The 22476-nt window shown below is 30.2% G+C and overlaps 2 protein-coding genes across 4 annotated transcripts in view; one reads left to right on the top strand and one right to left on the bottom strand.

Annotated features, from left to right (window-relative positions):
- Positions 1-22196, bottom strand: LOC107451158 (carboxypeptidase B). Of its 2 annotated transcripts, none has more exons than XM_043052160.3 (11): positions 21883-22196; positions 17775-17911; positions 16840-16915; positions 15697-15833; positions 14300-14396; positions 12618-12719; positions 10666-10878; positions 8427-8529; positions 5029-5231; positions 3493-3577; positions 1-298 (listed from the first exon to the last, which is right to left on the bottom strand). In XM_043052160.3, exons 2-11 carry the CDS (start codon positions 17897-17899, stop codon positions 111-113), a joined length of 1329 nt encoding a protein of 442 aa, XP_042908094.1. In that variant the 5' UTR covers positions 17900-17911; positions 21883-22196; the 3' UTR covers positions 1-110. The 2 variants fall into 2 exon arrangements, with proteins under 2 accessions (XP_042908094.1, XP_071038524.1); XM_071182423.1 differs by lacking the exon at positions 21883-22196 and adding an exon at positions 19884-19980.
- The window catches only part of LOC107451160 (uncharacterized), a 30795-nt gene continuing 19838 nt past the window's right edge, over positions 11520-22476 (top strand). The window contains exons 1-2 of one of the 2 annotated variants that reach the window (XM_087161360.1): positions 11520-11597; positions 12214-12304. The gene's annotated coding sequence lies outside the window, so the exon portion shown is untranslated. The remainder of the gene's footprint in view (positions 11598-12213; positions 12305-22476) is intronic. The other variant, XM_087161361.1, reaches the window with a different exon arrangement.

Below are 22476 nucleotides of genomic sequence, written 5' to 3'. Positions count from 1 at the left end.
TTGACAAGAACAAAAAATATTTATTTATCTTTCAAAGTGCATTAAAATAAATAAATAGCAATATCAAATTAATAAATAAATTAATAAATAACACAACTGGGAATAAAAATTCACACTTCATTTTTAATCATTTTTGCCACTGCTTTGATTCCATTAAAGTTCTCTTCTGCAGTAGGTATGATTTGGGTGTTGGAAAGCAAAAAACCTTGTCTGCCGGTGTCCCTCAGTTCTATAGCGAAACTGTATTTCACATTTGCACCTTCATAAGCCCAATCCACGGAAGATCCCGCGGCCGGATCTGTAATCATTGAAACAAAAATTGAGAAACCAATTATTTTATTTAAAAGTAATAAATAAATGTAACAGATAGGCAGTTTATGGGCTGAGAAGATTTATTAAATCTAGGTTTCTTTCTAGAAAAACAAAGTTCTTAATCTACAAAACTCTTGTCAGGTCAGTCTTGACTTACGCTTCTGAAGCTCGGACAATGACAACGCTGGAGGAAAATTGTATCACAATATTTGAGAGAAAGATTTTGCAGAGTATACTTGGTTGTGTAAATGAGAACAATAACTAGAGAAGGAGATTTAACTCTGAACTGTACAAGATCTATAAGCAACTCGATATTATTAAATACATGAAAATAAATAGAATGAATTGGATGGTCCACGTGATTCGAATGAATGATGACAATACAATAAAAAGTATACTGCTTTTTAGACCCACTGGAACAAGAAAGCGGGGAAGGCAGCGGTTGAGATGGGCTGATTCGGTGTAGTTTGAATTTCTTGCAATTGATGAAAAGAATTGGAGATCAAAGATAAAGCGAAAGTCGTTACGGAGAAATCTTCAGAGGAACTCATTGGCCCACATTGGGCTGTTTGACCAACTATGATGATGAATAAATAGTAGTGAAAGCTGGTTTGACTTAAGGCGACTAGGGTGTCGATGACGGCGATTGCCAGATAAAACTTCGTAATTCGGACTTCGTTGGGATGTATAGAAAAAAGAAGAAGAAGAAAAAACCTAATAAAAAGAAGAACCTGAATAATGTTTGATGTAATAAAACCACTCAGCTATTAAGACTCAATCTTAATGGTTTGAAGACCTAACCAAAAATATGCTAATTAATTAGTTAAGACGATATTTAAGTTATGAGATCTGACACAACGTACTTTCTCTGAATGTTTTAATACATAATGAACATAATGTTTTCTCGGGGGTTCAGTTTCTCAACCTTTAAAATATGAAAAGTAGCCGTGATCTTGAAAATAGTTTTAGCGCAAAGTGGACGAACAGTTTCTGAGTTATCAATTTTTTAAAAAGTCGTATATTTAAATGGGATTTCTTTTGAACCATTCGATCTATTTCGTTCAAATTTTCAAATTTTATATATAAAATTATATTCTTTAAAAGGCTGAAAAAATATTGTATACATTACAATTCAAAATTTTTTTGGTCACTCTTAATTGAAATATCCAAGAAAATTTTTTATTTAAAATTATTTTTTGCATGAAATTCTCTTTTAATAAATGAACTATGTAATTATATGCAAAAGTCTTCCTATTCGCTTAAAATTTTTTCGCAATATGTCAAAATACGCCAAAAGTAACTTTCGATCACGCTCCTGACCAAACTATTGGGACCATATTTTCAGGATTGCGATCACACCCTATATTTTGAGTGCCAAAAAACCGAATCCGGTGAAAAAACGATAGATTAATGCAGAGAAAGTTAGTTTTTGTGTCTGATTTTGTGCCTGAAAAATATTGTCTGCACTAATTGATTAGCATATTTGAGGTCAGGACCTCGAACCATTATGATTGATTCTTGGGGCATGAAAATCAGATCATTAGACCAAAAGTTATTCAGGGTGGCCACTTTCTTACTTTGCGCTCTGTACACAATTTTCCAGAGTGGCTAAAGCATCCACCTACTGTACCATAGGTCCTTGGTTCGATACTTGATGGCGGTCAATGAGCAGGTTTCATTCACTTTACCACAGACTTAAAGCTCACTTCTGACAGGCACGATTTATGTTTGAATTCCGGCACTAGTTTATAAATCGGTGACATTGCTCTTGAATGAACTCTTACGACCGAATCAGACTTAGGCTTTTCCATACCACTCGCCAGTTTTTGGAGACGCCTTTTCCTTACGATCAGAACTTTTCAAGAAGTGTATGACCATAAATTTTTTTTTAAAGAAGGGAAGGATTATTTTTACCGTTACATTTCTTTTGAGGTGTTAGAGAGGTGCTACGTTGTTAACCATGAAGATTTGTACAAAGAAGGGAGTTTTATCCCCTTGTTAAATTGAGAAAAAAGAAAAAAACATTGCAAATAATATATTTTCTCTCTCAAATTTTTCACTTATTTTTTTATGGAAGATTCATTGTACTATGGCAGCGCTCTCAATAGCTCACCTGTTTCATGCTTTTATCATGGTATAGATTGTAATTTTTAATAAATTTAATGGTTAAAATAATAATTTTCTCTCTCCTCCATGGCCATAAAATAATAGAAAAGAGATATACTTACGGTGGGTATAATAATAATAATAATAAAATAAAAAAACAAAAAAAAACAGCGGATGAGAATTATATTCTGATTCTGTTGGTAATTTTACCAAAGAATCAGTAGAACTATTTAAGGGCTCAGTTTTTTTTCTTCATAGTAGTGTATTATTCCCCGTCGTCGATATATATTAGTCATTAATGTTATTAATATTATTATTAATCATTATTATTATTAATCGTTCATAATATTCGAGGAACAAACTATATAAAGAGATCTAGTGATTCTCCTCTGAAATCATACAAAAAATGCACTTTCTTTTAATGATTATGCCTATAATTTTTGACCCTTAGGTATTTTTGGCCCTCTAGGAAAGCAGTGGTCAACATCCAAAAATATTGAGTCATGAGGATTGCATATTTTGACATAGTAATATCCCATACTTTTACATGAGGCAATACACTTTTTGAACGAAAATGGTTGGACCTTACTCAAAGCAATAATTTTTTAATAGAAAAGTTATAATTTGAAATTTATGTATCTCCCAAAATAATCGATCAGCTTTATTCAAATATCACATTTTAACAATTGAAAATTTGCAGTTTAGCATGGGGAAAAATTTGTAATTTACAATAGCTATTGAAGTGATATTCTCTGTGTAGCGCCCTTACCCCCATATCTTGAAGATTAAGAAACGCAATCCTTCGAAAAACAGTACTTCTGTTTCAGTTTTCTTTTCGAAATTGGACTTCTTCCTCTGATCTCGGAATTTATATACTTTATGACCTGTACTTATCATTTAGCATACTTAAGGTATTTCTACCGAACCATTAATATATTTAATAATATTAATTCGTGAATATTTAATCTTAATATTTGAAAATTCAACCATTCGATCAAAAGTTATTGAGGGTGATTATTTTCAGTGATTGTGCACTGTTCAGAAATTCCTCTGATAAAGTGTTTTAGTACTTACATATTGTGGTTGCAATCGGTCCGTACTTGTAATATTCACCATGAGTGCCTGTGATTGCAGCATGGGCTATTTTTAAAGCATTCATCTACAAAAAAAAATGCAATTGCAAGATTAATTTTTTTGTAGTGAAATTTATCTGAAAAACAGAACTCTGCAATAAATCTTTACCAATTAACATAAAATCAAATGGTATTTTTTTTTAAGAAATATGAATTCTTTTTGTGTATGCTGTTAATGTTTCTGTAACTGCAATAAAACTTATATGCATTTTTTAAAGAATCTATAATGCTTCAGAAGGTTTAGTTTTAAATTCAAGGCTTATTTCTTCTTCTATGTGGGGCGTGCTTTAAACTAAGACTAAAGAACTAAAAGATCGAATTAAAATTTCTTAGTTATATGACATAGAGAAGAAAGTATACCTTAAAACATTTTGTGAGAAATTATTTGTAGAAATTTCATTTTTTATTACAATAGATTCTTTGTACAGATTATATAGTATATCTTAATACACATATAAATGAATAAATAAAACAAAACTTTTACGTGTAGCTTGAAACTTTAAGCTATATTGATTAATAGACTTTTATTTATACCCAAGTCCAAATTCTTGATGGTCCCATCAAAGCATTTTGATGGTTTATGATGGTTCAACATTATTTGATGGTAGCCATCATTCAAAATTTTCTATTATGCGTTCAAGGTTTTTTGACATGCCAACAAGCTTCCATCGTTCTATGATGGAAAATGCTACATTAATACTATGATGGTTAACCATCAAGATAAGTGTGATTATCATGGACAACAATCCATGATGATCCGTGATGGGCTATGATGGTTCCAACTATACATTTCCATGATGGTTCAATGTACATTCTTGTTGGTTCTTAGGAATATACGATCAAAACAAGTTGCTATTCTTATGTTGGACCATCATACATCAGCCCGAATTCCTACATTGGGGTGATGGTTTCTTATGTTGGCTACCATCGAAAATATAAGGGTTCATAATGGAATTATTGATGGTTACCATCAAGATTATGTTGGTCCATCAATGGAAAACCATCAAAAATTTTGACTTGGGTAGTCATAGCATTTTTAACGCTAATTACAAACCTAATTGGCGATTATGCATAAAAAACGGAGCTGTTATTTTCTTTGTTCCTACTACTTCGAGGGTTTTCAAAGTTTCAAAAGCGACTCTGTTTTTGGGGGAGAGTTTCATAAATTCATAATCAAATCATTATCAATGCATGCCAACAGGAATGGGGCTAAATATTCGGTTTTAGTATCCTAGACTTAATTTTAAAAATTCTTCTTCTGTTTTCCTATCGTTATTCAACGGCTAATTTTCAAAATATGGAAGTTCTTTCACTTCATCTACAACACCTTTAAAGTTTCTTACTTGTATTATTATAAAGTTTATTATTAGTGTTATTTATTTTTAAAATTTATCGAAGTATTTATTATAACAGTAAATGGTGCAAATATTTATGCACACAAAACGTTAAACCATACTCTTCCAGACTTTATACATACCTGCTCATCGTAATGAGGTGGATTAGCTCGACTGTGCCCATATGGAGTCATCCACAATTGGGAGTAAGCATGCAGAGTAAAGTAAGCTTTTACTCTGTTCCCTAAAGCTTTTAGACCATCTCGAATGGCAGAGCTTTCAGCCTCTGAAAATGCAGATGCACCCCTGTATATCTCCGAACACGAGTCTCCACTAGTTCCTGGTCCTGAAAAATAAGGGAAAATTAAACGAACATTAACCGTGGAATATGATAAGCAATAGGTCGTCACATGCATACCGATTGGTAGGTAAAATTAATCGATGAAAATATCGATGAACCCTGTCAAGCTGTTCAAGGTTTTCCACAATAGCCACCTTTAAAGTATATTTTTAGAATCTGAGTCAAAAACGCACTAAAAAGTATACACATCAATGCATGCCAGCTATTCCGATTCCGTTAAAAAAATTTTTAGTTAGAATTAGTGGTAAAGTTTAAAACTGTTTCAGATTTAAATACTTTTGAGTTTGCATAATTTCGTTTCATTTCCCACTTCACCAACACTTTAGAAGCCTCACCATGAAACGGATGGGAAAGTGGCTTTTCGTATGCATGTTTAAATTGCTTACATCTAGTGGTGAGTGAAAAAACTTTGTAGCAAGTAAACTCAACCGTGAATCAGATATTAAAACCAAAATTTTGTCATCACTAGAAAAAAACTAGCAATGAAAGTGAAGCAAGTTATAGTCTCTGCCCATTATGAGTAGCAAACAAATATTTAATCTCAGAAACTATATCGAGATCTAATACGAATCACATTTTTCAGGATGTAGACTCAAAATTATACTCATATCTGAATCTAGAGAGGAATTAACGGTTCCTTGCACCATGGTCAGTAATAAGATGGCTTTATGTCGAAAAGTGTCGTAAAGGCGATAGCAAAAGACTCGATGTAGTGTGTCTACCACTACAAAATTACAATTCAAATTCACAACAGGGAGGTCGAACCAATGACACGCGACACCATATTTTGGGCACACCACCGATCACAAAGTTCACAATGAAGCATATTAAAAATTAAATTAAAATTCACGAAAAACAAACAAAAAAAAAACAATTATTAACAAAAGAATTAACAATTAATGCCCCCAAAAAATTAATAACCATAAAAACAAGCTAACAAAAAATGACTAGCAAAGAAAAAAACTTAACAGTCCTGCTTAAGCTAACATCTTACAACCTAATATAAATTATTTGTCATCTAATCTGCAATAACAGAAGTCACACTAATGTTACGTTAAGTTGAATTACGCATATTCACCTTATTCTCGACCGCGTTACATTTTTTCCACGCTAGGGGGCAGTATTTGAAGAGGTTGTTTCAACTTCCGGTATAAGATTCAGGTAGAAGAATTTCTGCTCGTGTAAACCAAATTGCGTAAATCGCATCTTAACTATCATGCAATTACATATCAATTTAGGATAATTTCCCAAAATACTTTTTTTATATCTTTATATGATAATTTAAAATATGAAGAACGCATTTTTTCACAGAAACACGGCACAAAAATTAAATTAAGAAAAACTAAATATTCCGAGTATATACAAACTAATCCGGAGAGTCAAAAAAAGAAATAGTCACTGTAATGTTATGACGTCAGAAAAGGACCTCAGGACTTCCGGTAGCGTTTTTTTCTTTTTTTTAAGGATAGATGGTGAATAACTGTGACAATGCAAAATGTATTTTTTTTTCATACTGAATAAAGAGTTTTGAGTAGACACTGTTTTGTATTATTATTTTCCCAATAATCACGAAGTCAAAATTATTTGACCGCACGTCTATGACCTCATTAAACAATTTTTTAGAAAAAATGGCACGTTGGTGCATAAAGGTTCGCCACTCCTGCACTAGTATATAACACATGTTAACTCAATTCTATGATGGGATGCCTTTTCATAGACGAGGGTTGACATCATCGATGTTTACTCTCCCTAAATTGGTAACCAGCGGACGTGATATGATCAGGACTACTTCGATGCATGGACCACATTGAATAGTTGACTTGCTATTTGGGACTGTGTCATCCTCCTCCTCACTCTGTTGTATCTCAGTCTCACTCACACCCAACGGGAGCCTGCACTCTCTCGACTGCTAATAGCAACACAGGAGAGTCTTCACGGACAACCATGAACTTAATACAGCTCTCATGGCTAAAGTTCAAAATCCGGTGACCTTAATCCAGCTGTCCCGGTCTTTTACAAATACAGCAACTAGTGGTATCCGTTCATCGAATTCTATCCCTGATAGAATTCTGGTGGAGAAGTATTGTGGTGCAACTTCCACTACGATTATTAAACATCAATTCCCTAGTAAGACATGCTAACTTAATTCAATTTAGAGGTAGGTACCTTTTGATTGATGAAGGTTGGTATTGTCTAATAGTCTCTCCCCACATTTTACATTTATTAAATTGAAACATTGTCTTGAAAATCGATGCTCACCATAAATCTAACAATTTTTTTGAAATCTTGTCTTTATCTAGTACTATAGAGCACTGTTTTTTTATTTATTTGATATTGGTGTTTTAATAATCGAGTTATAATATTCAACGGGTGATAAAATATAATAAAACAATCAAAACTTGTCCCTGTAGAACATAGTGTAACATCATGGCAAATATTGTTGCGTACAAGGGTGCAATTTGTTTGTGAATAAAGCAAATCAAAGTAATTAGCTTATCCTGGGGAATAAAATGTGAAAAAAAACAATAATTTCTTAAAAATAGCAGTTCAAATTGCAATAAAAAATGACATTTATACTTCTGAAGAAATATTTATTCGACTTAATTAAATTTTTGGTTTTTAAAATAAAACAAAATATATTGATTTAAACAGTTTAAAAATTAATTTGAGCTCAAAACTTAATCACGTAACTCGTGCTTCTGGTTAAGCTATCGACAGTGAACCGTTGAATATCGACTTTGCACTTAAGACCAAATATTTTTTGGTCTTAGGTATTTATACATGGTTTTAGGTGTTTATATATGGTTTACTACTCTTTCAATGAGATTCTCTGCAAATTAGTGTTTTTTTCTTCCATTTAAAGCTGTAAATATTTCTCAAGAATCTACGGAGCAATGAAAAATCTCCACTTTTATGTTTACATAAAATTTTTCTTAAAAACTGTAAAATTGTTCCACAGAAAATATTTTTTTAATCCTTGGTGGTATAAAACGTTTTTTTTTAAAAAATATTGCTTATTACAAGAAAATTAATTATTTTTTTTGAGCCTAAAATATATTGAAAAAATACAAGAGGTATTTATTTTCATATATTTTATTTTGTTTTTCCTAAAAATATCTATGTATTTTTCAATGCACAAGATGCTTTCCTAAGATGCTTTAAGTCAGAATAAAATCTTACCTCCAAATGCTGAACCGAAATTTCGGTTTGGATCGGCACCTCGGCAGAACATACTTGGTCCAAAACGGCTTGATTGCGACCTATTCTTTCTCCACATTCGGTTCTAAAACATAATTTAAGTTATAATTCCTATTTAGATGCAATTAAAGAAATATTCCTGTATAGCAGGATATAATTTCAGAAAACAATTTAGTGATTCCACGTCGCAAAGACAATAAAAAATTATAATTTTACTCAGGGAAATTTTTTATGAAAATGAATAAAATTATTTTTATACACTCACATTTGATACTGGATATTTTATGTATTGGTAAAAAGTTGCACATTTTTTTTGGATAAATATATTGATTAATTTCATGCCTCACGTGCGAGACAAAATCATGGCATCGCTTAATTATCAATAGAAGATTAGTTGATTTTTTAGAAAAATTGTGCATTGATTTTTGTAGTTTGTTTGGTTGATTGTCAAACTATGGATCCTTGTTCTCGACGTATGCCTGTTTAGGCAGAGTGGGTGCGATTGTTCTTGTTTTCCAGTGGCGCCATCTCTGGACAAGAATTCGACTTCTGTCACACCATACGTCGCACCCGTTTATAGGGCGGACTCATTCATACATCCATTCATTCATCCACAGATCGTAATTTTGATCTGAATCAGAGAAAGATCGATCTCCAATCCAGTACCCCCAGAGGTATTGATTTGTTATGGGAACATGGAGGACTTTTGCGACTCGACAGATTTAACGTGCATCAGTCACTTTACTACACGGGGAGTTTTCGACCGGCGGTGTTCGAACCCACGAACTCTCGGACATGGGTCCAGCGCCCTACCGACCAGGCTATCCCGGCCCGCTATGGATCCTTCCTGCGTTTCATAAAATTCAAACATGAGAGCGGAAAAAAAATCAAAATTTTTCTAAGCCTATTTGCAAAGGAATAGTGCTTGATATAAAATTTCTGGAAACTGAAAGTACTTTTAAAATAGATGTAACCGTTATTTTGTTTCGCCTAGAAAAAAAATGACAATCCAATTTATATCAGCTGCACTATTTTGTCTTGTCTGAATATTTTCTAAGCAGCTTTAGCGTGTTAGGTCGGACCGACCACAACCAATTTGCTGTCTAGTAATCGATAAATTAGCCTAAAGTAAATAAAGAAATGGAACATCCAGCTTAGTACATAAATGTGCGCCATTTCAATGACCTTTTGTTACATCGGCGGTCACTTTTTCCCAACCATTTTTCTTAATGCATTACTTTTTTAACTTTATCATAGTACGAATATTAAACTTTTAATAACAATTGTTTTATTTTTAAATAAGCTGAAATTTCAATTTTATTTTATGATCTTACCACTAACAGCTCTAGTACTAATTAGAGATTTATCCTTAAAATTACTATATTCTCTCAAACATTACAAGAGTCAAACTTATAAATTTCGATTCTTCAGAAACTATTCGATCGATTTCACTCAAAATATGTAAAGTTACGTTCTTTAATAATATATAAATATTTGTATATCTTACTGTTCAATATCTTTCGATTATTAATAAATAAAATGATAAAAAAGAATAAATATTTACTAAAAGTTATTTTTTGCATAGTCTTTGGATGAAATAACTAATTTTTCAATTGTGTAAAAATTTTTCCATACGCCTAAAATGTTCTCGAGATATGGCAATATACACAAAAAGTAAAATTAACATTGAGTGGTTCAGATTTTGAACTTCTTTCCTAACCAAATTATTGAAACCATATTTCCAAGATTGCGGCTACCCCTATATATCGGGGGTCAGAATTCCGAAGCTGTCACAAAAAAGGTATGTTTATTAGCTAAAGTACATTTTGTGTCTGATTTCGTAGTTTAAAATATCTTTTGCACTAAATAATCAACATACTTGAGATCACCCTTGAAACATTAAGATTGAGTCCTAGAACGTGAAGATCCGATCATTAGATCAAAAGTTATTCAGGGTGGTCTGTTTATTTTTCTTTCACACTGTACTATCGTAATAACTTTTTCCAAGAATACTAATATCAATTCTATAAAAAAATAATTATTCAAAGAATTCGGATGTAGTAAACTACCGGTTATAATGAACTTATCGCAGACAGTTCACTATAACGAGTTCGATGAATTTAGATTTGGTTTTACTACGGATGAAGAACGGGCGAGTAATCATGAAATAAAATAGAATTACTATCGATGCCATTCGGTACTTTCAAATAGAATTACTTACAAATGTCCACGTGTATTTATAGCCGTCCACGTTGATAACAGGAAAGATGTACCAATCATAGCTGTCTACCAAGTCTTTGATCTCTGGATCTGTGTCATAACCCTTCACCAATTGAGAAATGATGTAGAGAGAAGTGGCTGGAGCAACCCATTCTCGAGCATGGATTCCGGAATCTATCCATATAGCTGGTTTATTGACTCCTGGAGCACCTATCTGAAAGATAAAAGGAAATAACAATTTGTTCTCGAATGATCATCCTTGCACAATAGGGGCAGTAAATTAATGTTTGAGAGAGGAAGAACTGAAAAACGTTATCGAAATCTGTCGATTCACTACAGAGGAAAGTGTTTCTGAAACCATCAAAACCTGTTTGATTGAAAGAGGAAACAGAGAGAAGATGAAAGGCGATCATTAAATGTTCAACTCCGTTGCCTTGTATTTTTGAACCCAATCTAGGGACAAGGGAATGTCTGGATCAAGTATTGGGAGAAATTATCCATTGTGGAGGACGTTTTGATGGAACTAATTCGCATTTGAGTTACATGGGGTGACGCTTATCGTCACTCAAAATTAAAATCAAGAGAAAGGGCTAAGATTAGATTTCTAGAACATTTCAGAGTCTTCGATTAAATAAAACTACTGTAGGAAATCTCCATCGGCAAATAGTAAGTTAAATACGGATAAAGTAATTCAAATAAACGATTAGGTTTAAATCTTACAATGTCACCCCCATCATGTGATTGACCCATCACGGGACAAACTCGAAAACAACAATGACTTTTGAACTTGACCTTTCCTCAGATTTGTAACTTTTTATCACCCAAAAAAATACGATATAAAAGCAGCCGAAGGAAAGGGTTGAGGAGCAATCACACAAGGCAATCAAAAGCAATCAGCCTAAGTGACAAAAGGCCGAACCATGACTAAACTTGGTAAGTCTCTCTCCATCTATTCTAAAAAGCACGTAAGAATTAATGTATAAATAAGTTGAATTAATTGTATATTCTAATTCTAAAATAGTCCTGTTAATTGTTAAATTTTTGTTCAATATACCTATGTTAGTTCTTAAATTGTTTAAATAATAAAATGTTACTAGTTAAAAGTAATACTTCTATTTATCCTTTATTTAAAATTATTCAAAAACGCCACAGGGGAGGAGAACCACGAAAACCTCCCACTGTTAACTTGAGGGCAAGGGGACTCTAACCCATGATCTTTCTACCATTGAGGATATTTTGCATGAGCATAGTGGTCGGTGCGAACCGGGTGCCGAATTCGTATCTATCAGCCCTTGTTGGGATTCGAACCTGGTTCATTTATTAGAAGGTGAATGCTCTATCGCCTGAACCACTGCGGCTTTGGATCATATTAATTCGAGATCCCTTAGATATGCAATCTTTTGACATTATTTTTGACAAGGATTCTAAAAATATATTATAAGGGCCCTTATTATAGACCGCACTGCTTTATCAAAACGGCGCTAATTAAATTTTTTTAATAACATCTCAAATTTAGAATAAAATTCTAAAGTCACTGTTTCTTGTTTAGATTTAAAATTTGAAAGGAATGGAATTTGAAAGGAATGGTATGGTATTTGAAAGGAAGGACTCCTACAATTTATCATCATAAAAACTTTGAGGTGATAATTTCATTTCTATAATTGCTTGTAATTAAAAAAAAACATAGAGACAATCTAAATGCAGATTATCATTGTCTCCTTGTAATGCCTTTTTATTTCAGAAAGAAAATGTTGTTTATATTTATATTATCATTTTCAAACTATTAAACATAGTAAAAAGTACTGTGAGTCATACGTTGAAGGAAATTAAATTCATGTAAATATATTATACCCCTATCAAAGAAAGACTTATATATTACTTTTAAGTAAAGAAATAATACAATTTTAAAAGAATCATTCATGCAACAAACTCAAAAAAGAAGGAAGATAGTACCCTCAAACCCTTTATTGGATTTCCTTCGAATGTCGTTCCAATGGACTTTGCAGAAGCTATCTTTGCATAACGAGTAGCTGTTGTATCGATATATGCACTTATCTAAAATAAATCAACAATCAAATTATTTATTTTTAAAGCAAGAAAATGCAATCATAATATTAAAATTATCCTTAGATATGACTATATGGACGTATGTAAAAAGTAAAGAAACCGCCAGTTTCAATTCGATAAACACAGAGGCAGGGTAAATATAATAGGATGATAATGCAAAGGCTGAACATAATTAAATTTCATTAGCAAACATTGTTTTAAAATACGTTGTTACAATTTTCGTTATTTTAAAACACATTGCTACAGTTTTTGTCACTTTAAAAATAAGTTTGGAGTTGCATTTTTTTTTTGTGCCTGTTTTGCCGAAGTATTTTGATGCTCTTTCGCCAAGGGAAAATCAGTTATCACCCTTACACTTAAGACGAATCTTTTATTTTAAAACTGATATCTTTCTGATATCTTTCTGAATCTTTTATTTTTACTGTTTGTAAATATTTTAATTTTATTTTACATTTTTATTCATTTTTTTATATTTCTCTATTTACACTATTTTTCCCCATTTATAAACCCATAGATTATGTCCAAGGCTATCTTGGACATAATCTATGGGTTTTCCGACAAACTTTTATTCTTCATAACGGTTTATTAGTAAAATGATTTATAATAAATTGTTTTATCATAATTTAATTTTAATTATTTTTTATTAAGAATACTATTATTTTGTAAAAAATAAATTCTATTCATAAATTCAATATTTTTTTTACATAACCTTTTTATTTAATCTAGTAGCTCAGCCTGTTTTCTTTGAAAATAAAGATACTAATTAAAAATAAAAATAAAGATAATACATTTCTAAGATAACTTGTACGGTCTTTAGGAGAGTCCTCTCAAAGTGGTTGTAAAATAATAAGTATATTTTGATTTTTTTTTTTTTGAAAATTACGTTGCTTTACTAACACATAACAACTTCATAGTCAGTAGGTCTTATGGACATTATAAAAAATTCCAGATGAAATTATGGTATAAAGTATCATCACTTTGGGTGCATATCATCCGTAAAATCAATTTTACCTTAAGACCATTTTACCATTTACCATAATTTTTTCAGTAATATTTATTTAATTAGACTGATTCAGTGACATTACAGTAATTCTTACTGTAAAAATTAAGATATTACAGATTTTTTGCTCTGTTATATATTCAGGCAAAAATGGATTTTACGGTAAAAAGTACCGGAACTCAGGGTGCGGTTACTTTTTACCGTAATTTGATTCAAAATTTTTTACAGGTAACATGCTACCACTTAAGTGTAAAAATTGGTTATTTATAGGTTATCCAGCTGATTTGCTGATTAACTAGGATGAAACATTAAAGTGTTAAATATTAGTTTGGTAATATGCATATTAATAGCTTTAGTGGTAATGCATGTTTAAAGCATTGGTTGAGGATGGATGATAAAAGATTAAATTCTTTCAATTAAAAAAAAAAAAAAAAAAAACTTATACAGAAATTGTGAATTTTTTTCACCAAATACAAGTTTTAAGTTGTGAAGATATTAATACTGAATACAATTTTGTTTCAATACATAAAAATGGTTCTATTTAATGGATTATTTGTACTGTTTTTACCGAATCAAATGTATGATAGATATCCAGTTGAAAATCTTCTTGTCGCCCTGTTATTTCATCGTCAACAGGATTGGCTTCCCTTTCCTCATCTATCCACCTAAAAGATATACCAATTATTGATTTTTTACAAAATATACCAATTGATTTTTTCAAAACATACCAATTCACTTTTACAAAATACTAATCGATTTTTACAATATATACCAATACGCAAAATATAACTATCGATTTTTACAAAATTTACGGAATATACCGATTATTTAACTTTACAAAATATACGAATTGATTATCAAAAAATATACCAATTGATTTTTACAAAATATACCAAATGATTTTTTCGAAACATGCTTAATTTACACGCAGTTGAAAAAATCTATACTTTAAAAATAAGTTGCCCCATCGCATTAAATTTCGACAGATTGCTCCATGAAGAAATCTAAACAATTTACCCAAAATTACCTGAAATAGGCCTGAATTTTTCTAATTCAAATTCCGAATTTTAGAAACTTAATATTAGAAGTATGAGAAAGTGCTAATTGGAGCAGACTTAGTTTTTTCAGGCTACAGCTAAACTGTGCTTTTGCCATATTATTTGTGACAAGCAAACTCATCCGTTTTTTTAAAATATCCGTATTAAAATTAAAAATAAGAATCGATATTCATATTAAAGTTCTCCCTAAAAATCAATAGTAACAATAAAATACACAATTTTGTTTTAATTTTATTACTTCAATAATTAAATTCCAGATAGATAGACATTAATAAAAAGTCCACAATAAAAATAGATTTTTATTTAAAATATTTTTTTCCTATTAAAATTCGATTATTAATTTTTTTTTTAAATCTATAAACTCATGTCTCAATAATTCGGAGCGAACAATTTCTTAAAAAGTATTTCTGATTTTAAACTATTCACTTTATTTTATTTGGTTAACAGAATTTGATTGAAATAAATATTAATAAATAAATATCTTATGAAGCAAATATAACTTAAATCTTACGAAATGTAAATAAATAAATCTCCTTCCCCCCCCCCCCTTTTTTTTTTCTCGTCCTACGCCTGTTTAGGCAGAAGGGGTGCGATTGTTCTTGTTTTTCAGTGGCGCCATCTATGGCCAAGAATTCGACTTTTGCCCCACCATTCACTCAACCACAATCCCGTTTATAGAGCGGGTCACATTCACACACACATAGGAGAAAGCACATAGAACACACAGAGAGAGAAAAAAAAACATCCATGCCTTGCCCGGGATTCGAACCCAGGACCCTTCTGATGCAAGGTCAGTTCCCTGCCCCCTACACAGGCCGGTCGCCATAATAATGAGTCGTCTCCTTATAAAACAAATATCAAAATAAATCTGAATATGAATTAATAATGACAATAACTTAGAACTTACTTTTGCAAATTGTCCGAAACTAAGTAAAAATCTATGCCCTCAGATCTCCATTTGCTTTCCAATTCTTTGGACAACGATGGAGGAACGTGGACATTGACTTTTTCATATACAGCAATCGGTTCGTTCCAAACATCTACCTAAATTTAAAACTATAATCAATAATAATAATAATAATAAAAGGTTATGATATAAATAGTAAATTTTATCCAAAATTGCTTTAAACAGCTTACTGAACAGCTACCACTTTTGAGCGTTGATTTGATTTGAGCGTTTACTTGTTTAAACGATAAGGTGCTACCATAGGAATATGGCCTAGTGAGTTCAAAAGCGCCATGATTGTAGATTCTCGCTATTCGTTAACTAAACCGAAGGCGCTTCTTTGGAAGATGGAACACTTTTAGTTCATTTTCTAAAAGAAGCTGCAACGCTCAACTACTCGTTTTAAGAGTAAGATTTACTACGCTTTAAAAGACATCTTAATCTAATCTTTATCGTAGTTGTCCGTATTTTATAACGTTGAACAGATGATTTGAACATGTTCAAACTTGTATTTTTGGACCTGAGGTGTGAAGAACCCAAAAATAAAATATAGATTGCAACAAATTCACTCACGTTTCAGACTTGTGCTCAGTTTTATTTTTGAAGATTAAAGCCCATCAAGCTCACTATTTTTAATAATTATTACTATTTTTATAATTTTATTTAATAATTATCGAAAACATTTTGAGTTACAAACATATAAATTTTTACATCATTTTAAATGACTAAACTCAATTTGTCTGAAATCGGTCAAGTCATAAAATTGAAAAAAAAGTTTTTTTTTTCTCTCAAGGACTATTCAATCAATTTAACTCAAAATTTTTGTTTTGTCACTTAAATTAACATGGTTTTAAATGATGTAAAGATTTTTTAACCTTACAACTCAAAACTTTTCGACTGGTACTGACTAAAAAATTCTCTGTCTTAATTTAAGCAATCTATAACATAAGCTATCTTCCGGTTTTTAAAAAAACATATATGAACTAAACAAGGGACATTTTAGATAAAACGTACATATGATGTTATTTAATAATTCTTTCATGAAATATTCTATTAACTTAGTGCTGAAATATAAACTAAATAAAAAAAGTTCTAATTACTTACTTCTCCGGAATACTGAAGTTCTTTTAAAAATTTTAGTTCGTCTTCATCACTTGCAAATAATCCGTACAACTTATGGCTGAAAATAGGAAAAAAAGATTAATGGGATTTTTTTAAAAAAATTGTTTAAATAAATGCAAATGAACTGTTAATATATTTCAAATATCGAAAATTAAGAAACAAAAAACCACTATCTTTAAGATCATACTAAAACCTTTTGTCATAAACAGACGTGCTAATTAAAAATCTAGGTATCTTTGTAATATATTCTGGAAAAAAAAAATGCTAAGTAACACTTGTAAATGAAAATAAAAAGAGAGAAAATTTAAAATTAGTTGAAACAATAGCGTTTTCAAATTAAATAATATAATGCAGTGTTACTTCATGACAAACCATAAGTCATAAACGGTCTATTAATTTTCTCATTGTTCTTAATATGTTAAAGGTTTAGGGCGATACAATGAAATGCTTTAATTTCAATGGTTTTTACGGATCTTGACATGAAAAAAATGAGACAAACATGTTTAATGAAAATTCTGGTTCATTGAGTTAATTTAGTCAGGTGAGCGGTAAAAAGTTACAATCAGAAAAAACATTTATAACTCCGTTATGAATGTATTTTCCTATTGTACTGTTAAGCTCCGATCCGATAGCACTGTTAAGGGATTAAGCTGTTATTATGAAGGGCTGGGGTTCAATGGTACTTGGAGACTTGATGAACATTCAGCTTCAAATCAATGGATACCAGATTGTTTGGAAAGTAAAGGCGACCACATTGCCTCAATCATGCCGTAGGTCACGAAATTGTATAGTTATATTGTAATTGTATCCCCATGACCACTTTGTTTGACGACATAGCTGTTACGGGAAATTTCTACTTGAATTTGATTGCGTTGCAAAATTTTATTGTTGCATGTAAAAAACAAGCAGTAGCTTACCCAGTAAAATTTTGTGGAGTTTCTTGAAGATGAGAGCTGCTATGTAAATGGTGTCCATGACTACTGATCAAACAAATAAATAGACAAAGTACCACTTTAAGAACATATTTTCTTTGTTGTGCCATGGATTTAAAACTCTGGAATGAAAATTTGAATTTAAAAATATACTGACCAGGTTAGATATTTTTTCAGTATTTTTTAAAATTTTCTAGATATGATAAAATAAATATAAGGCTTGCCCATATGAAAAGTGGACACGTCTGATTGCTGTGTCCACCGTGGTGATACCAGCGCCACCTTGCATGGTAAAAAAAATCAAAATTAGGTAAGTGCACCACAGGTTGTATATAACTGATTATTTAGACTGCATGAAACTGAATGCTAAGCCATTTCAAGATGAACATATCCGGAACGGAACAATGCGCTGTTGTGCTATTTTTATTGGCAAACAGTGAGCGTAAAGTGAACATTTATCATTGAATATTTAATTTTGATGGCTATCAATGTTTGAAGCAATGAACTGTGAAAAAATAGCAAAGTCTTAGCGAAAGGTGTTTAGAAATATCGGAATGTGTCAAGTCCTTAGGCAAGCAAGCGCCATAATATTCCAAAAATCCATCACTGCCATCAATCAAATGATTAGAGTCGGTTGAAGATTTAATGGCTCGTGACATTTGTGTAGACTTAGCCTCACATGAGTAAAGGAATGTGTACATGAGTTAAAGTACAATATCTTATTGCTACTGAAAACCATTATACTTCGGATTATCCTGTTCTTGATGATGCCTCTTTTTTTAACTCAAATTTACACTTACTTTAAATGCTCTCATGTGAACTTTTAATGACTTTTACGGAGTGCGAGGAAATCCTTTAATCTTCCTTTATAGCCTTGTACATTGGCCTTGCTATCACTACTGCAATTCTAACGCTATTACACGTGTCCGCTTTCTATTTGGGTAACCCTTATAAAACTTTTGGAAAAAAATGGGAAATTATCATATCTAAAATAAATAATGATTTAAATTACCATGACTTGCATAAATGAACTAAAAATGAAAAATCGTTCTATCTAGATGTCATTTAAACTTTGACTTTGGCAATGATAGTAATTGGAATAATAAATGATAACAGCATATAAATTTAAATACAATGCCAATAGATTTTCAGCGTACACATATGATCCTTTTAAAATATAGAAAAGTTCATATTTTTGTGTTTATAAAAGGTACTATAATGCCTTTGTTTAACAATTTACATAAAACAGATAGATTTTTATTGTTTTTCAGATCGTTTCGATTTTTTGCCAGTAAAGGATAAGTTATGAATGTAGTATATTAAATTAAAAAAATAATGTTTTCACAAAAAGTGTTTCTTTCCAAGTCTGAAAAATCCGGTTTAGTCGACAGTGAATAATTGATAGGTGCAACAATTTATCATGAAAATGTATAACAATATGAATGGCGTGCAAAGTAGTACTTTATTAAAACATTTTTAATATTAAAATAATCGGCGATAAAAATATAATATTTTGAATTGTCATGAAAAAAATGCTATTCATAATATTAACTATTTAGTTACATTTTAAACGCGTAGAATTCAGTACACATATGTATTTTCAAAAAAGTCCGGTGCCTTTAAGGTATTATCCGCATTATCGTATGTAATATAATAATAACCAAATATAATTGTTTACATTTACAACTAACCCTGTACAATGCCTTATTCAAAAATAAAAGTTTTCAATTTTTTAAAACATAATTTCATATTTAAAATTAAATATTTACAGTAAACAGAGTCAGATGATTTATTATTCAAAAATTAAAGTTTGCTGTTTATCCTAAACAAAATGCTGTTTAAAAATGAAAGTTTACAATTTACTGTACGTAATTTCTTATTCAAAAAAGTAAAGTTGAGGATTATAATTATGAAATTAGTTCCTGAAATGCTTATTTGTAAATGTTTTTGATCATTTAATAACTAGCATCATAACAGTATACTATAATAATAATAATAATAATAATAATAATAATAAAATTTGAATTGATGATTTAATAAAAACATAATTCTAATAAAATGAAAGGAAATTGTAAGGTAGCATTTTTAACTTACGTCAGTGGAAAAAAGCATTTTGTTCTATTGCATTTCTGCTTAGAATTCTTATATGTGGGGAAAAATTGTTTACTTTAGAAGAATCGGTATTCATTCTCTTCCATATGCTGACATGCATCAAAAACAAAAAAGAAGTTTTGATTCTAACTTTAAATGGCAAACGATTTTGTGGATTGATTGAAATGATGTAAATAAAAATCAAATATGGTTCCATGTTTAGTAAAGTGTTTGTTATAGTAAGGAAAACTTTAGGATAGTATATCAGTAAGGAAAACTTTATATTTAAATGTTTTGTATACTTTTATAATTCCAATTTATACAGTTAGGATGTTTTTTTTATTCATGATAAAAGGAAGATATTAAATATATGTTACAAACATAATATTTAATACAGGTTTGAACAAGGAATTAAATCTAAATGCAAACATTTGTTTTATTTACCATATATTTTGTTTTCATATATTTTATTTTCCATATCATATCCACATCCATTTTATTAGTTTAAGTTGATTAAGTTAGGAGCATGTTAACTATAATGAGTTCCTTTTTTATGCCTTAAACGAATGTTTACAAAAATATTGAGATTTTTCTTAAAAACAATTAAATTTCTTTTTACAAATTAAAAATTCAATTTATGTCATTTTCATTATTTTATGCGTTTAAATGATTATTCTGTACAAAACTTTCATAGTTATTTAACATTTATTGATTCATTAACTTAGCTTTTTAAGTTTAATATTAGTTTTATAATAGTTTCATCATATCACTTTAAATTATAAGGAATAATTTATTTCGATGATCATGGTTTAGTTTGAGATGAAATCGTCCACATTGAATCCAGAAGTAAATGTAAAATTCTTTACATCATGATGCAAATATATTTGGATATTTTAATCGTGACGTACCATTTTATTCCTATTATAAGAAAATAAAATTATTACAAATAATTTTTTTTGTAGTGTACCAAAATTTACGGAACATCAAATAAAAAGCAACAAAACATAAAGAAAACCTACCGAGAGAAATAATAAGACAGAGTAGTTTTATATTAAAAATATAAATTTTTTCGGGTTAAAGTTTTTCATATTAAAAATATGGATATGAAATTATTTACAATATGATAAAAAATAGTAATTTTTATTTTACTATGCCTTTTTATACCATACATCAAATAAGGTAACTAAATTAAGATAATACAAATATCAATGCCTGAATTATTTTGCAATGCAGTTTCATTTTATCCCTCAAATAACAAATTTCATAAATGATTACGAATATATGTTACGGTCAATGTACTTAATTGGTAAATATAAATAATCGCCGATTATTACTAATAATCGGCGAATCGATAAAAGTGAATAATTTATCATAATTTATCACATTTACCAGTTATAATCAATAAATATTATTGGTAATTATTATATAATAATGTTTATTAATATATATATATATATATATATATATATATATATATATATATATATATATATATATATATATATATATATATATATATATATATATATATATATATCATAGTCACATTCATAAATTATGCCTAATTAATCGCACTGAACAAACTTCATAGGCAATAATTAATAATAATAGCCGATGAGTATGATTAATGTGCTTAATTTTTCACATTTACCAAAATCCGTGGTTATTTATTATTAATAGTCACCTGTTTTTATTTTATTAATATGGCCAGATTTATTACTTTAGCCGTGACATGTGCACTAGTTACGTAAAACTATAGCAATTGAATAGTCATTAAGCAATTAATTAATCAATTGATCAAACTTCGTTGGCAATAATTAATAGTAACCGATAAATGTGATTAAAGTGCATAATTCATCATATTTAATTAAAAGCTTGGTCATTATTAATAATAACCGGTCTTTATAAATATGGCCATATTTATTGCATTAACCGTGACATGTACACTAATTACGTAAAACTATAGCAATTAAATAGTTTAATAAAAAAATAACAAACTTACTTCTGGATATAATTACTGCGAGGAAGTTTAGCTGTTACTGGTAAACTGAAGAAACTGGACACTCCAGGACTTTATCGAATGTGATAAAAGAAAATAAAAATAATTTTAAACGAAATGGACAAGACTAGCCAGTGGGAACTCCAAACTCGCCTCAAATCTAAGTCTCCAATTACAAACTAAATCCTATTCTTTAATCGAACCGTAAAATTATATCTCGAAATCTGATTGCTCTCAGGATTTTAAGCTTTTCTTTTAACAACTACACACACCCACATAGCGCTTACTTTATTTGTGGTGTTTTCTCCCCGTATTTTGAGTTTTTTATTTAGGGTTCCTTTTTATTTCTTTTCACGGAAGCTGGTGTTTTGAATTTAATCACATGCACTTGACCCTTGATGTTTCCGCCACTCGGGTTAAAGTAATAAAATAAAAAAGAAGCATGTACTGGTTAGAGCAGTTTCATGACATCGAAGATGGGCAACTTTAGTTATGCCATAAAGATTACGAAACATAATATGAATACCAAGAGATACGAGAGTCAATACCCTTTCAGTGTTTGCTGTTTTTTTTTTGAAGATGAACGTGCAAATTTTG

This window comes from Parasteatoda tepidariorum, chromosome 4 (assembly GCF_982258835.1).
Source record: "Parasteatoda tepidariorum strain Cologne lab strain chromosome 4, Ptep-v5.0, whole genome shotgun sequence".
Lineage (NCBI taxonomy): Eukaryota > Metazoa > Arthropoda > Arachnida > Araneae > Theridiidae > Parasteatoda > Parasteatoda tepidariorum.
The sequence above is the reverse complement of the archived record's forward strand: the minus strand, read 5'-3'. Positions and strand labels throughout refer to the sequence as shown.